Source organism: Protopterus annectens, chromosome 3.part0, assembly GCF_019279795.1.
Source record: "Protopterus annectens isolate FY-2018-M chromosome 3.part0, PAN1.0, whole genome shotgun sequence".
NCBI classification, from domain to species: domain Eukaryota; kingdom Metazoa; phylum Chordata; order Ceratodontiformes; family Protopteridae; genus Protopterus; species Protopterus annectens.
Genome location: NC_056731.1, coordinates 1,715,574,586 through 1,715,590,618, shown reverse-complemented (window position 1 = coordinate 1,715,590,618; position 16,033 = coordinate 1,715,574,586). Strand labels below are relative to the sequence as shown.

General features: G+C 43.8%; 1 protein-coding gene across 1 annotated transcript in view; it reads left to right on the top strand.

Moving 5' to 3' along the window:
- Positions 1–16,033, top strand: part of KIAA0319 (KIAA0319 ortholog) — a 2,335,945-nt gene that overhangs the window by 96,027 nt on the left and 2,223,885 nt on the right. The window contains exon 2 of the mRNA XM_044065978.1: positions 15,300–15,456. Within this exon, the coding sequence (XP_043921913.1) occupies positions 15,408–15,456 (49 nt within the window). The 5' untranslated portion in view covers positions 15,300–15,407. The remainder of the gene's footprint in view (positions 1–15,299; positions 15,457–16,033) is intronic.

Genomic DNA, 16,033 nt, shown 5'->3' with positions numbered 1-16,033 from the left:
CTTTTGTGAAGCCTGAATTGTACTAGTTTGACTCATCTCTCATCCTCCTTCACACCTAACTTCCCTAGCTCTCAAAGTGTTTAAGGATAATTTGAGCTGTTACCTGCTTGACAGCTCACAGCAGGGGACTTGACTCATGTACTCTTTTTTTGTTCTAGCCTTTAGTTTCTGTATGGGTAGGGGAAAGACCAGGGAGCTGTGACCTCACAGCATGGGTGGGTTTTTATGATGGTAGTAGTGATGTCAGTTTTGGGAGGGAATTGGCCAGAAAACTACCTGTATTCATTGGCCTTGATGACATCAATGAATTTGAGACTGCAGCAAGCTTTTTCAGGGCGGAAAAAAGTTTTTTGAAAGTGAAACTACCACAGTACAGTAAGGTACTGTTCTAGTAGAGAGAACAGTCAATTTAAAATATTTTAAATGTGCATTCTTGTTTATTCATAGCTGGGACAGTAAATAGGGAGAAAAAGGACAGAGAAGTTGAGCATTTAATAATAGAATCCAATTGTTGTCCTTTAATCTTGAATTCTATTCTTTTTTCTCCCTCTCCACTTAAATAAATTACACTTTATTCAGCTGCTCTTACTGTAACTGTGTTCTACGTACTTTATTACCTTATTTTGCGTTGCAGTGTGCTCTTAAGTGCTCAAGTGCTCTTATTCTGCTGTACTTATTAGTGTTTGTTAGTAGCCTGATTAAATTTATCTGCTATTCTAAGCATCTTAGTTTTGGTTTTAGCACTTGTGCTTCAGTCCAGTTGTTACGATTGGGGAGAGATGGGTGAAGGCTGCCAACCTAGTCAAACAGAATTTGATATATAATTCTGGCATTTGTAAATAAATGTAAAATACAAGCATGTTTTTTGAGTGTAAAAGATTACTGTGAAATGTGGAACTGCAAAATATGTGACAACATTGCACTCTACTGGCCCAGTGAAGCATGTTGTGACCCTTTCATGTTAGAATTCGGCTCCAGTGCGTCTGGATGAAGGTTTCATGCCCATTGTTTTAAGGCTAAAGTTTATGACCAGAATTTATATGTGGAAGGTGCTTTATTGCTCTGGTTTGTGCTAGAGTGTGTATGTGAAATGCCTTGTATTGTTGTAAGTTTCTGAGCAGGTGTTAGATTGCTAAATAATGCAGTTTGTGGCCTGAGAACTCAGACCAGGTGTTAAGATGATGCAATATGAATACTGGGAAAACCTAAGTGTCAAAAATGATGTAATTTGGGAGGGCCTTAGAGACATGTTTGTTAGTAATGTTTACATACTATTTTTCACTAGAGACTTAGAACATTTTGATCTTGGCTATCTAACTCAGCACTATGCCTAAGCTCACATGTAAGTTTCTAGCACTGTGATTTCTTGTAGGAATAGTTAAAGCTAGTAAAGATTAATTAGGTATTTTTCTTTGAAATCAGACATGTCCTACTGAATTATTTTAAGTTTCTGTGTGATCTCTGAACTCTTAGATATCTCTGTGGTGTAGTAGTTTTGTCTTGTGTTTTAATTATTTATTATTAAATATTTTTAAAACCTTCTACCTGTGGCTGGTTTATGTAGAGATATATTATGCTTTAGAGTACAGTATATATTTATAGAGTCTACTTGCTGTCTAAGCCCTTCCAATAAGCCTAGACTGAATAGTCACATTACCATGGGATAATAATATTGCACAGTAACAATTGGACACCCTTTTAAGGGCCTTTTAGTAGTTGATATTATTAGCTGGGTGGTGGCAGGGATTACTACCGTATGGCCTGGGTAAATGGGCACAGCTGTAGAATCTGTGTCAGCCTTTCCCAGGAGTGTCTGTGAAGTTGTATAAATACTTATCTCAAAGTGTATGTGTGGTGTGTCAGCTACTTGGCAGGGACACGAAGCACTGGTTGGACAGAGAGGGTACTGGAGGTTTTAGCTTGCCCAGCTAGGCTGAGATCTGGACCCTATAGCTGTGCCAATGGGGAGTCTTATTGGGGACCTGGTGAGCAAGGGAGCAACCAGCCCCAGACTGACTGTGATCTCTGTGTGCACTTAAGGGAAATTGTACTTTACTGTGTGTATTAGTTATCCCTTCCTCTCTTCTAGGAGACAACCTCCCTGGTGTTACTGGTGAGGATTGAGGCTTCTTCATTGCTGGGCACGGGCGTCACACCAGTTATTTTACATTTAAGAAGGTTTTTGTGGTCTACACTCATGTGGACAAACCCTTATCAAACTCCTCTCTCCATAAATCCACCCAAGTATTCAGAACACTATATCTGGACAATTCCCATCAGTTTCTCCTGCTTGCCAGCCTGGTCGACATGGGCATACTGAGACAGTGTAGCCACTGCCTCATGTTCACTGACAGCCCTCTTCTCCTAGCACATATTTCTTCTACTTGTGAGAAATGCATGTACATCAGTAACCTGGAATCCATGCTGTCTCGTGCCATAGTGAGTACTCCTGACAAAGAGAAGATTGCCAGCACAAACACCACACCACCCACATCACATAGCCAAGCATAACACACACCCACCTATGTAGAGGTCCTCAATAAAAACTTACCTAAACAGCAGCGACCTCCAAAACACACTCACATTCTTCACACAACACCAAACACATCACACACAGCAGACAACACAACAGTGTCTCACAAACACAGCCCATAAGGCATAACAATAAACCGACACAGCTCATAAGGTATAACAATAAACCAAACATACTAGTCATTGGCAACTCATTTATGAGACACAGCACCAGTGTGCTCCTCACCAGGCTCGACAAGGAGAAGGTCATGGTCTGTTGTCTGTCAGGTGCCAGAATCTGCCACATCATGAATACACATGTCTGTCCACAACAAGTGCAAGTATGGCTCTGTCATTGTCCATGTTGGTGTGAATGACTTGAGATGTACCTCCCTGGACTATATGAAGAGAGACATGATTGAGCTGTCAAAGTATGTGTCCCAGGCAGGTGTGACCCTAGCCCTAAGCAGCATTCTACCTTCACCAAGAATGATACCACAACACCAACAAAAAATAATTGACTTCAACAATTGGCTTAGTTTCTGGTGTCTTTCCAAGGGGATCCAGTATCTGTCTGCCTGGGATGACATGGTTGACAGTCTCAATGCTTTGTCAGAGATGGCCTCCACCTGTCATCCCTGGGATTCTGGATCCTGGCCAAATCTTTTCACTCCCTTATTGTGCCCTTTTTTTTGGCTCTGTCCCAAAGACAAATCTTCCAAAATAAAAGATCTGTCAAAAAGCAAATTGAAGGTCATGCTGCTTAATGTTAGGAGCCTTAACCTGAAAATACACTCACTGGAGGCTGTCTTCTCACTGGAAAATGCCGATGCCTGTGTGGTCATGGAAACTTGGTTCAGGGCTGTGGAGAGCACCCCTGCCTTACTAGGCTATACCTCATTCCTCACATTCTGACCCCAAAATGAGGTCAGGAAGACTAATGGTGGTGGAGTCTCTATCTCCATTAAGGACAGGCACACCTCTAGACTGGTTTGCCAGCATGACACACTGGATTTACTCCAGGTTCAACTGACAGTTGGCAAGACACCCATCCAAGTTATAGTCAACTATAGATCCCCCTTCATGACTCAGGACACCCACTCCTCCTACCTGGACTGACTTGACTCCATCAAGGTACCCCCCAACACCCTCATCCTTGGTGACTTCAACTACCTTATCATAGACTTGGTGAACTATTCCTGCACTAATGCATTCACCCAATGATTCCTTGACTTCATCAGTTCTAACTCACTAGACCAGCTTGTCTCATCCCCACACGGGGAGATAACATTCTGGACTTGGTTCTCACCAACATGGACGACTGCTGCACCACTCCCATAGTATGTTCCTCCCTGGTGAGATCAGATCATCGGTCTGTCTCATTCGAAGTTTCTATCCCACCCAACCCCCCCAGCCATAACCAGGCTAAAAAACTTCTCAAAAGCTGACTACAACCTCCTAAGGGAGGGTATCAGTAGCTTCACACCACCGCCCCACCCCCTCAAAGGATGCAGACAGCTATACTGAACAGTACACCAATGCAGTATACAAGCACCTGTACAACTGCATGGACTCAGCCATACCCAACAGAACTAAAACCTGCTTCTTGAAGGAAACAGAAACCTGTCTGGTGGACATCCTGTATCAACAGGCTTTACAACAAAAGGAAGAAACTGTTGTCCAAGGGTAAAAGAACAAATTCCAGACTGGAAAAACTCCCTCCTCAGCCTCAACAAGCAAATTAGATTACTAGTGAAAACCTCCAAAGCCAATTATGAATTGAAACTAGCCTCCGAAACAAAGGGAAATCACAAAGCTTTCTCCAGTTACATCAGGAGCCTCCATGGCAAAGCCCAGTTTTGTTCCAAATTAGTACTTAATGGTACCACTTACACTGATCCTATTGACACAACCAACCTACTAACAGATAGGTTCAGCACAGGCATCACCCCCCTATCCCCCCAAGGCCCATTTGACATCCCCTATACTTGTCCCGCACCTCACATCGCCATAGATCAAGCATTAAAGGCCCTATCCAAGGCAAAGAACACAGCTTCCATGGGACCTGATAGTATTCCAGGCTGTATTCTTCGCCATCTCCAGCAAGAACTAGCTTTGCCATTGAGCACCCTATTCTACCACAGCCTAAGTACACGGTTCATTCCAGCAAAGTGGAGAACTGCTATTGTCATCCCATTGCACAAAGGTGGTGCCACCACTGACCCTGGAAACTATTGCCCCAATAGCTTGACAAGTCTGATCTGTAAGGCCATGGAGCATATTATTATGGAGCTCATAAACAAGGACATAGGCAATCTCCAAGTACTTGGCCCCACCCACTTCAGATTCATCAAGAGCAGATCTTGCCTTTTGAACCTGGTTGACTTCTTTGAGACTGTCACCAAGTCCCTGGATGAGGAAAAGTCAGTACATACAGCATACCTTGACTTGGCCAAGGCCTTTGACACAATCCCCCACTTGGGTATCATCGAAAAGCTAACATAACTTGGAGTAAATTCCTATCTCATCAGGTGGGTGGCCAACTGGCTCACCGATAGGACCCACAAGGTCAAAATAGGTGCCTCCACCTCTAACAGCAGACATATCACTAGTGGTGTTCTCCAAGGATCTGTCCTGGGACCCCTACTGTTTTGACATCTACTTCTCAGAGGTCCAGGCAAAGACAAAAGGTCTGTAGCTGGCCAAGTTTGCAGATGACTGTAAGTTGGGTGCTGTCATTGACTTCCCAAATGATGTTAACATACTGCAAGAGGGTCTCACAGCAACAAATGACTGGTGCCAAAGTCATGGCCTTACGTTAAATGCAAACAAAAATGTATTATCATATCATTTGGCAAAAACATGGCCCCTACTGATTACCACATCAACGGCAACCCCCTAAGCATACCATCTGTGGTGAGAGACCTGGGTACTCAAGTTGACAATCTCACATTCAACCACCATGTAGCAGCAGTGGTCAGAAAAGCCCTTTGCTTCATCTCATAAGCAAAGGGATTGCATCCAGAAAAAAGAGGTTATTACCTTTCTGTACTCCTCCCTCATTAGGCCAATAATTGAGTATAACACTCTGTTTGGTATGTACCTCTCCAAACACCTGCACCAACTGGAAAGGCCACAGAAATACCTCACAAAGAGAATCCATGGCCTACAACACCTGTCCTATGCGAACAGGCTCAAATCACTATCAGTCTACTCAGTATCGTACAGATTGCTCAGAGATGATCTGTGTCTCACCTGCAAGGCAATAGCGGACTCTACCCTACTAGAGATGCTCCATATCCGGAAGTCTAACTCCTTACGCATTACCCGCTTGAAAGTCCTAATTACCTTTCAACTGTACAGATTTTCGCAGAATGTCCAGATTTTTTGGCCTCATATTTTTGGGCCATTTCTCATAAAATTGTGTTTTTCTGGCAAATTATTGAGGGTTGAGGTCAGAAAATAATGACAGACATTTGAGTGTCAGACTTCATATCCTTCAGAAAATTCATGCTAATGCAAAACCTGTTATTCTATTAATTTTTTAAGTTTACAAGAGCAATATTTAAAACGTGTCCCTATTTTTGGGCCTTTGTCCCTCCATTATTGATGGCTTTGTCCAGATTTCTTGCTCTAAGAGGTTGAGAAGTATGGGCCTAAATCTAATATGCAACATCAACAAAACCTGCTGGAGAGACAGGTTTGTCTCTCAGAGGCTGCCCTGTCTCTGGAATAGACTTCCCATACATGTCAAACAGAGTACCTCGCTGACCCTCTTCAAGATCAACCTTGATGAGTGGACGGGAAACCACAAATTTGTCCCAGGGGTTCCATCTGTGTTCCTCATTGATAAGGGACACATATGCTGACCAAGGTTTCTTTTTTGGGGATAAACTCTTGGCTAGTCTTGTAAAGGCCCCAGTGCTGTTAGCCTAGTAACCCCCTATGGTCCTATGATTTGCCACAGATTGTTTGCAGCTGTCCCTCAAGCATATCTGTAAATCTTTTAGCCCACGAAATCTAGACAGAGCCTGATATAATGAGGGTGCAAAGGCCCATAAATAGGGACAGATTTAGACATTGCTCTCATAAGCTTGGAAAGCTGCTAGAATAACAGGGTATCTATTAAAATGCATTTTTTAAAGAATATGAAATTTGAAATTCAAATGTATGACATTATTTACTAATTGCATTCCTTAGATTATCCCAGTGATTTTCCAGAAAAAACAACATTTTATGAGGACCGGACAGAAATTTTGAGGCAAAAATCTGGACATTCTCCAAAAATCTAGACATTTGAGAGATATGCTTATGCCTCCTGTTTTATCTGCTGTAGAGGATAGTTTTCTGACAGCTTGCAGATTTCCTGACAGCCACTATCTGCTTCTAGAAAGCTAGAAAGTCTAACAGGTTATATAAGATACTTTAGTCTCACAGATGTCTTTTTTTCTAACTCTATACCAGATCATGCAGTGATTTCCTTATCTAAAACTATTTCAGCTAAATAACTTGCTAATATTAACCCCTTTCGCTCCGACAAGGATGAGAAAGCTTTTGACTGATTTGAGAAGAAAGTGTGCTCTTCTATCACTTTAACATTCAGAATTTTAGACAGCCAAGCTCACATGTTAAAGTTTTTACTTCTGGCTTTTGAACTTGAAAAGTTTACTGGTAACCATTCCTCTTCTGAGGTAAACAATTTTTTGAATGTCTCTGTTTTATCTGCTTCTCATGTAATTAAACATTCTTAAGTAGCATAGGCTGTTGCAACAGTGATCTAATGAGGAATGTAGTACAGCTGTGTAAGTAAACTTACACAACTGTACTACCATGTTGTGTAAGTAAATTTATGATAACAGCATATATTCTAATACATCTCTTAGTGCGAGTGTATGTGTGTGCACGCGTGTGCGCACGCGAGTATGTATGAGATTTACTCCGCCTCGGGTGATGACATTTCCAGAAGTGTTGTTTCTATAATTTATAGTTGCTGTGTGCCTGATTCCTGGCTAAAAATTGTCCTTAACCAGCCCACTAATCTAGGTAATTTTATTTATTTATTTATTTATTTTACATTTGTTGACCGGGATGGTCCTACTGGATACATATCCATTTTCAGCGGAGTCCCGGGGAGAAAAGCTCCAAGCACATAACAATTTACAAATTTTTTAGGTAGATAGCATTAAGTAACAGTGAATACAGAAAGAAAAAGTAGATAGTACAATGATATCAGTTACAGAACATGCAGGCTGATTACAGGCATAGCAGAATACATCCATCCATGAGGCATGAGACATTTTGTAAGTTGTGGTAGTAGGTAATTGATGCCTTATTACCTAGGTTTAGGATATTTTATTTAGGTAGTAATACCTAGATTAGTTAATATGATTGATCATCTTGTTTGGATGGACTGTTAGGGTAATTTGTATGAAGTTAAGGAGGTGTAATGAATGAATGAATTAATTTGTGCATATAAAGAGTTGAAGGCTTGGTTGCATGGGTGACATGGAGATGTCAGTGAGGAGGAAGAAAACAGGATATGTTAAGTTGTCAATCTCGCCTTCATTCTTGCTGGATGGGTTCGGAGCCGATCCTCGGCTCCGACTCGGCCAATACTAAAGCTCGAGAGCTAATTCCACCGGCTCGAGGCTCCCCTATATCCCGCAATGCTAGGCGGTAACTACTCAGATCTCGTTTGCCGCTATAGCTGACGAGGTGCGTTTTCTACCGGCTCAGGCAGGTTAGTTTAATATTTACCATTAGGTATTACTAATAACCCCCTTTTTTAGTTATAAAATATTTTCTATAGTTTAATTCTAATATTTAGTTATATCGACCCCTATCTGTCAAACCCTTCCCCTCTTACTACTTGTTCTAGGCCTTCGGCCCTTCCCTCACCCTAGTCCCTTTTAAGATTAGTGTTGTAGGGGCTTGTGTGTATGTGTTTCTGTATAACTGTAATTTTTAATAATTTTTTCTGTAAAGAGTGTCTGGTTTGTGTGTGTGTACAGCCTCTCTTACCTTACTATGTCTAAGGATAAGGTCTCAGGCTTCAAGAAGTGTGACTCGTGCTGTCAGAAAATGTCTCTGACAGACGGTCACACTTCTTGTGTGTATTGCCTGGGACCTGTGCACCTGCAGGACTCATGTGCTGTTTGCCATGGTTTCAGCCCTCGAGTCCTGCAGGAACGCAAGAACAAGCTGATCTTGCGGGGCTTGTTAAAGCCTGAAGGCCCCCCGACTCAGTCTGTGTCGGGGAAGCCTTCAAAAACTTCAAAACAGTCGGCTCCTGCTCTTGAGTCGACTGCTGAGAAGTCGAAGCAGGCTTCGACATCGGCTCCGGCCGGAGCCGATGTTCTTAAGCCTCATACTGTTACCTCGGCTCCGGCTGGAGCCGAGGCTGATAAGTCTTCATCGGCTCCGATACCCTTATCGGAGCCACATTCCAGAAAGAGGTCCAGGTCCCCCTCTATCGGATCCGTGCACTCGGCGCCAGGATCCCCTCTCCTTTCGGAGCGGAGTCACAAAACCCATTCCTCTCGGTCTTCCAGGTTATCAGACCATGATTTGCAGAGGGTGGTGAGTAGACTTCTTAAGTCCGAGGCACTGGCCCAAATGCTGCATAGCCCGACTCACCAGTCAGTGGCTATTCCCGTTCCACATTACATTCCTCCTCCGACTCCTTCGAGTTCGGAGCCAAGGCTTGTCGGAGCCATGACTGTCGGTGCGTCGGATCCGATACCTTCCATTTCGGCTCCGTCATCTGCCCCGATCTCCACTTTGGAGGGATCTCGGCGCCGAGCTTCCCTCGTCGGCTCCGAGGGGGTGAGTGGCATCGGACCCTTGTCCAACCCCGCTCTCCCTCTCGGAGCTTCGGCGCTGGTGAGTTGGGCTCCGGCATCGGCTTCGGAGCCGTCTCTGTTGGTGCCGGGAGAGGCCCTTGTCTCTTCGGAGCGAGGGCCTCGGGCCTTGCCTGACAGGGGTGCCTTCGAGGTCATGCGGAGCGTGCTAGAACCAGGTTCTGCCCCACAGTCAGCTCCTTCAGCCCCTCCATCTACAGTGCCTGCGGTGATTTCTACTCACCCCCTTGTCCCACACCGCAGAGAACCAACTCCTCAAGATTCCCCATTGGGAATTTCCTCCTCTTCCGAGGTCTCTCCTGACCCTGCAGGAGATCCCCCTAGGGAGAGGCAGTGCAAGAGGAAGCACATTGACTCCCCTGAGTCTATCACCTCTGACACTGACTTAGAGGAATCCGAAGGGTCCCCTCAATCCCCCTCTGAGGATGTCTCCTTTGCGGACATCCTTGAAATACTCAGACAGAGGGGGAACTGGCCAGCCCTTAATCCTTCGGAGGATGAGTCAGTGTATCTTGAGGCGTTTGGTTCTCACCCTTCTACCTCCTGGGTGTCCCCTCCCTTTGACCCCCTTATGGAAGTGGTGGCAAGGAAGGCTTGGACGGCTCCTGACTCAGTGGAACCCACCCCGAGGAGACCATCCAAATTTATTACTGCCCCCAAAGACAAAGAGTTTTTATCCAAAGGTGTCACTGTTGATGCCATGGTGGTGGCTGCGGCCGCAAAGAAGGAGTTAGCTGATCCTTCGGTTCCTGTCCATCCTCCTAATAAGGAATCTAGGACCATGGACAGGTACGGCAAGCGGATGTTCTCGTCAGCGACCTTTTCAATGCGGTCGCTGAACTACTTATGCCACTTCACTCGTCTCCAAAGAGATTTACTCAAGGATATGGGTGAACTGATGAAGGATCCTACAGTTGAGGGGTTCAAAGACACAATGAACTCCCAGTTGGCAACCCTAAATTCCATTGTTAACTTCTCCATGCGGCTGGTCTCATACGCAGCAGATGGGGCGAGTAGAGCCGCAGGCACAGGTGTTGCCTTACGAAGGCACGCCTGGATGCGGCTATGCAACTTTGCGGACCCTTTCAAGGCATCCTTCACCAATTCTCCCTTTGATGGATCATCATTGTTTGGTCCACAGGTGAAGGATACATTGACCAGGTGCGAGGTGGAAGGTAAGACTCTCTCTGCCGTAGGAGTCCGTTTTTCTACCCCTTCTAGACCCTATCCCAAAGGTCAAAGGGGAGGAAAGATGTGGTTCATAAACAATCCCAGGGAGTCTCATCTGATGCACAAGGCCGATTCCCCCCTAGAGGCAGAGGGGGGAATATTAATAGACGCCGCCCTAGAGGCAGAGGAGGTCCGCAAAACCAGGGTAGCAGAGAAATGTTCTCTGACAAACCCTTTCAGCACCCCTGAGGGGCTGCCCGACTGTCCGCCTTCGGAGGCAGTCGGGGGAAGGTTATCACTGTACCCAAAAGCCTGGCTTTCCCTAACTCAAGACAAATGGGTACAGTCGATCATATCCGAGGGTTACAAAATTCCCTTCATTCATATTCCAACCCAACCAAAAAGATCCCTTCCAGACGTTCCACCCGGTCTAAGGGAACAAGCAGCATTAGAAATTTCAAAGCTGCTATCAAAAAGAGTCACCCAGTCAGTCCCGGCAGACCAGCAAGGATCCGGAATCTACTCCAAATTCTTTTTGGTACCAAAAAAAACAGGGGACTGGAGACCCATACTGGATCTCAGCTACGTAAACAAGTTTGTCAAAAACAAAATTCGGATGGTCACGCTACAGTCCATTCTACCCTTCTTGGGTCAGGACAATTGGATGTGCTCGATAGATCTTCAGGACGCGTACTACCACATCAAAATGAACCGACGCTCCAGGAGATATCTCCGCTTCAGGCTGGGAGCCAGTCACTTCCAATTCAGGGCCCTGCCCTTTGGTCTCACTACAGCCCCCCGGGTGTTCACCAAATGCATGGCAGTGGTCACGGCTCACTTGAGACGCCAAGGATTCCAGGTGTTTCCATATCTGGACGATTGGCTCCTTACTGCCACCACCAGACATCAGCTTCTCCTATCCAGGGACTTCACCATTCAATCTTGTCAAGCTCTAGGCATTTCAATAAATTTCGAAAAATCTGCCTTGTCGCCTTGTCAGTCTATTATTTTTATAGGCGTCACTTTAGATACACAGACCCTTTCAGCCAGACTCACAGAGCAGAGGGTGTTAGACATCCGGAACCAAGTGTCCCTTCTCTTACAGTGTGTCACAGTCAAAGCCAGACTGGTATTGAAGGTACTAGGACTCATGGCAGCAGCTATTCCCCGTCTCCCCTTAGCTCGCTTTCACATGAGGATCCTCCAATGGATGCTTTTTACTCAATGGTCCTTTCAACGACTCCCGATGTCCCATACCATACTGATAACTCAAGTATGCAAGAATCAACTGTCTTGGTGGATCACATCACCTCAACTTATCCAAGGAAGACCCTTCATTCCCCCCCCCCCCAGTTGCCACGTTGACAACAGATGCCTCCCTGATCGGGTGGGGGGGGCATTTTCAGGGCAGGACAGTCCAGGGCACGTGGCAACCCTTCGAGTGCCACTTGCACATAAATGTCTTAGAGATGAGAGCAGTGCTTTTAGCGTTGCAAGCCTTTCACGACTCTCTTCCCAAAGGGACTATTGCAATTCAAACGGACAACATGTCCGTAGTGTGGTACATCAACAAACAAGGCGGAACCAGATCATACCCTTTATGTCGAGAAGCACTCAGACTTTGGCAATGGGCAATCTCTTCTCAGCGTTTTCTGATAGCAATGCATATTCCCGGGAAATCCAACGTTATTGCAGACAAATTGAGCAGAGCAATTCTCATGCCACACGAGTGGTCTCTAAAGAAATCAGTTCTAGAAGAAGTATTCCTAAGATGGGGCCACCCTTCCTGCGATCTTTTTGCTACTCCCCAAAACAGCAAGTGTCACGACTTCTTCACTCTCTTCCCGTTACCAGGCCATCCCACCAGAGACGCTCTAGTCCACGATTGGCCCCGGGGACTTCTGTATGCCTTTCCCCCCTTTCCACTGATACCTCAACTAATTCAGAAAGCCATCGCCTTGAGAGTGACAATGATCCTCATTGCCCCTTACTGGTCTCGACAGATATGGTTTCCCTTTCTTCATCGTTACCTTTTGGAGCAGCCTTGGCATCTGGACCCAGTACCAGATCTGATTACCCATCAATCGGGTCAGCTGCACCAATCTCTGTCTTCTCTGAACCTCACAGCGTGGTTTCTCCGATTCCAACCTTAGCCAGGCTTCCCTCAATATCTCGGTCGGTCCGAGATATTTTGATAGCCTCTCATAAATCCTCTACCCGGAAGATTTATACTAGCAAGTGGAAACGTTTTTCCCTTTGGGCATCATCGAAAAACATAGATCCCTTTACTGCACCTATCCAGTCTATTTTAGACTTTCTAGCAGAACTCTTTCATTTAGGATCTTCTGCATCAACCATTAGAGTTCAATTGGCTGCCATATCAAATTTTCATGTTTGTGTCTCAGAATCCAGCATCATGGCTCACAAACTCTGTAAAGCCTTCTTAAGGGGTGTATTTCTTCTCAAACCTCCAATCAAAGACCCTCCGCCTCAATGGGATTTAAACTTGGTTCTGGCATCTTTAATTCTTCCCCCCTTTGAACCGGCGGCTTCATGTTCTCTGAAGTTGCTTTCTTGGAAGACACTTTTTCTGGTAGCTATAACTTCAGCGAAAAGAGTATCTGAACTCCATGCTCTGTGCAGTCGTCCCCCTTACTTAGTTTTTCACAAAGACAGGGTATCCCTTCGGACTAATCCATCCTTTTTACCTAAAATTTCTTCTCAAATTAACCTAAACCAAGTTATTGATCTCCCCGTTTTTTTCCTTAGCTATTCAAATAGATCAGAGCAAAAGCTGCATTTTTTGGATGTTCATTGCCAACTGAGATATTACTTAGACAGGACTAAACAATTCAGGAAATCTGATCAATTGTTTCTGTCATATGCAGAAGGTAGATTGGGCCTTCCAGTCACTAAAGTATCCCTTTCTAGATGGCTCACGTCTACAATTACTTTCATCTATGAGATCAGACATCAAAAACTACCCTCAAGACCTAGAGCTCATTCAACTAGGGCATTAGCTACATCCATAGCCTTTCAGGACAGGTTGCCAATAGATTCAATTTGTGCAGCAGCCACCTGGGCTTCTCCTCATACATTCATTTCACATTACAAATTGGACATGGTTTCCAGAAGCCGTGCCAATTTTGGTTCCACTGTTCTCAAGAGTCTGTTCCGATAGGCCACCCGGGATAAGGTGCTAGAGACGCGGTCCTATCCAGCAAGAATGAAGGCGAGATTGACAACTTAACATTAAGAAGTTATGTACCTACCATAACGTTCCATGTTAGTTGTCTTCTTCTCGCCTTCTTTCTTGTGTCCCTCCCTCCTTCTCCCAAGCCTGGACAGACCGACCGGAATTCTTTTGTGTTTCTTCTTCCGAAATTTGTTACTCCCACACTTTCTCCCACCTCTTCTATCTTTACTGAGGTCTGCCTTTTCTTTACGCAGACTGTTTGAGGTGGGTTTCCCTACTCCATTCTATGGAGACTAGGATTGCTTGGTATAGCTATCAAACGAGATCTGAGTAGTTACCGCCTAGCATTGTGGGATATAGGGGAGCCTCGAGCCGGTGGAATTAGCTCTCGAGCTTTAGTATTGGCCGAGTCGGAGCCGAGGATCGGCTCCGAACCCATCCAGCAAGAAAGAAGGCGAGAAGAAGACAACTAACATGGAACGTTATGGTAGGTACATAACTTCTTATTTTCCTCTCTCCCTCACTTAGCATTAGGAAAGCAGCACTGGGCTTTTATGCAGGCTGTTGATGATACAATCAGGTAATTTGTATGTTTGACAGACTGAGCAAAAGAAAGAACCATTGCCTCCACCATAAAATTATTTTCTTTCTTCCTTCATTTTACACGTTTATGGACATAAAACAATTCTATATGCTCATTGCAAACATAATTTGTTAAAAATGTAATACTAATATATTTCTCTGAATAATGCAGCATCTTCTATGTTACATTGTGGGCTGAGCCTGAAAACAGGCCACTGGAGCAGTGCTGTACCCAGTATAACAAACGTTTAAAAAATACTTTTCATAGATATGCTTCGACGTCTTGCATAGATTGTAAAAAAAATTTAGTCACACAATGTCATGTTACCATCAACTTTTAGTTTTGGTATTTTTTTCTATATACTTTTCTTGTATGACTCAATGCATTTTGTGCTACTATTCTTTGTGTGAGTACTGCGTCTTACATATGTTTGGTCGTACTTTATTTATTTCTATACCACCAGACTAGGCCTGAAATTGGTCCATTGAGAGCAGTCCTCTACCTTACAAAATAAACTTAACTCAAATAAATAAATTGAGTAATTTTGACAATATTATTTATATTACATTAACCACCTACCCATCAATTTGTGACTAGCATTACCATTTCAGTTCATGGCATTTGTGTGGTAGCCTGCCAGGTTATTTCTATCAAGAACGACATCTTTCAAATGCAGAAAAATTATACAGAATGTTTTTTTTTACCTGTGTGCAAGTAAATAAGATAATCATATCTCAAATTTTGCATTGCCTGCTGTCAAAAATGTTCAGGCTGAATATGGTATTAATTTGACCTGCTGAAGGGTGGCCATACAACCATTACAATTAAATTTCTAAAACAATATGGATCAAAAGAGTAAAGCATCTTAGCTTACTCTGATTTTAGATTACTTAATATTTGTTGTGTCCATGGTCTGTAGTGTACTTTATGAAAATTTCAATCTGATATTTGAATTTTTATCTTTTATTTTGTTTTTCAGGGCTTAATCACTGCTTCTGCATTATGATGAACAACCCATGATACAGGCTGAATAGCAGAATACACAGACTACTTTTTACAAACCTGGGTGTGACCATATTGCTTTGCAATGGTGCTCCTCTTTTACGCCTTCTGTTCATTGCTCTTAGCAGTAACAGGTATGCTAGTTTTGTACAAATATATTGCTCATATTTATTAATGAAATAAAATGAAATCAGTAGATGTTCAATATTTGCATCACTGTTGCACTAGCCTAAGCTATTAGGGTTATATTCTGCCAAGGATAGGGCTAGCTGGTCAGCTGTTCCAAGCTTAAGGGAGCCTTCCAAGTGGTCTGTTTATTAAGAGCTTGAGCAGAGCTCCATATAACAAGCAGGCAGCTCACCAAAGGCTTATGAATTCTCATGTCGCAGAAGTATGCTCCTTCTGTGGGCTCCATGGCACTAATAGTCGGTGAGCAATCCTTTAAGGATGGACAGATATGTTCCCTACTTCAGAATACCTTCCATTGCTTTGTTTTTCCTGAGGAAAATTTTTCTCTGTGAAATAATTGTTTTAGGTAAGAAAAATAATTGCTGTGACTATAATGGGTCTATACCACTTAACTGAACGATCATTTTATTGAATACGTCTTTGTTGAACCGTATTTATCAAAATACCTATTTGCCAAAATCCTTATTCATCGAAAATAGTATAATTGAATTATTTTTGTTGGCCATCTTAAAAAATGTGACA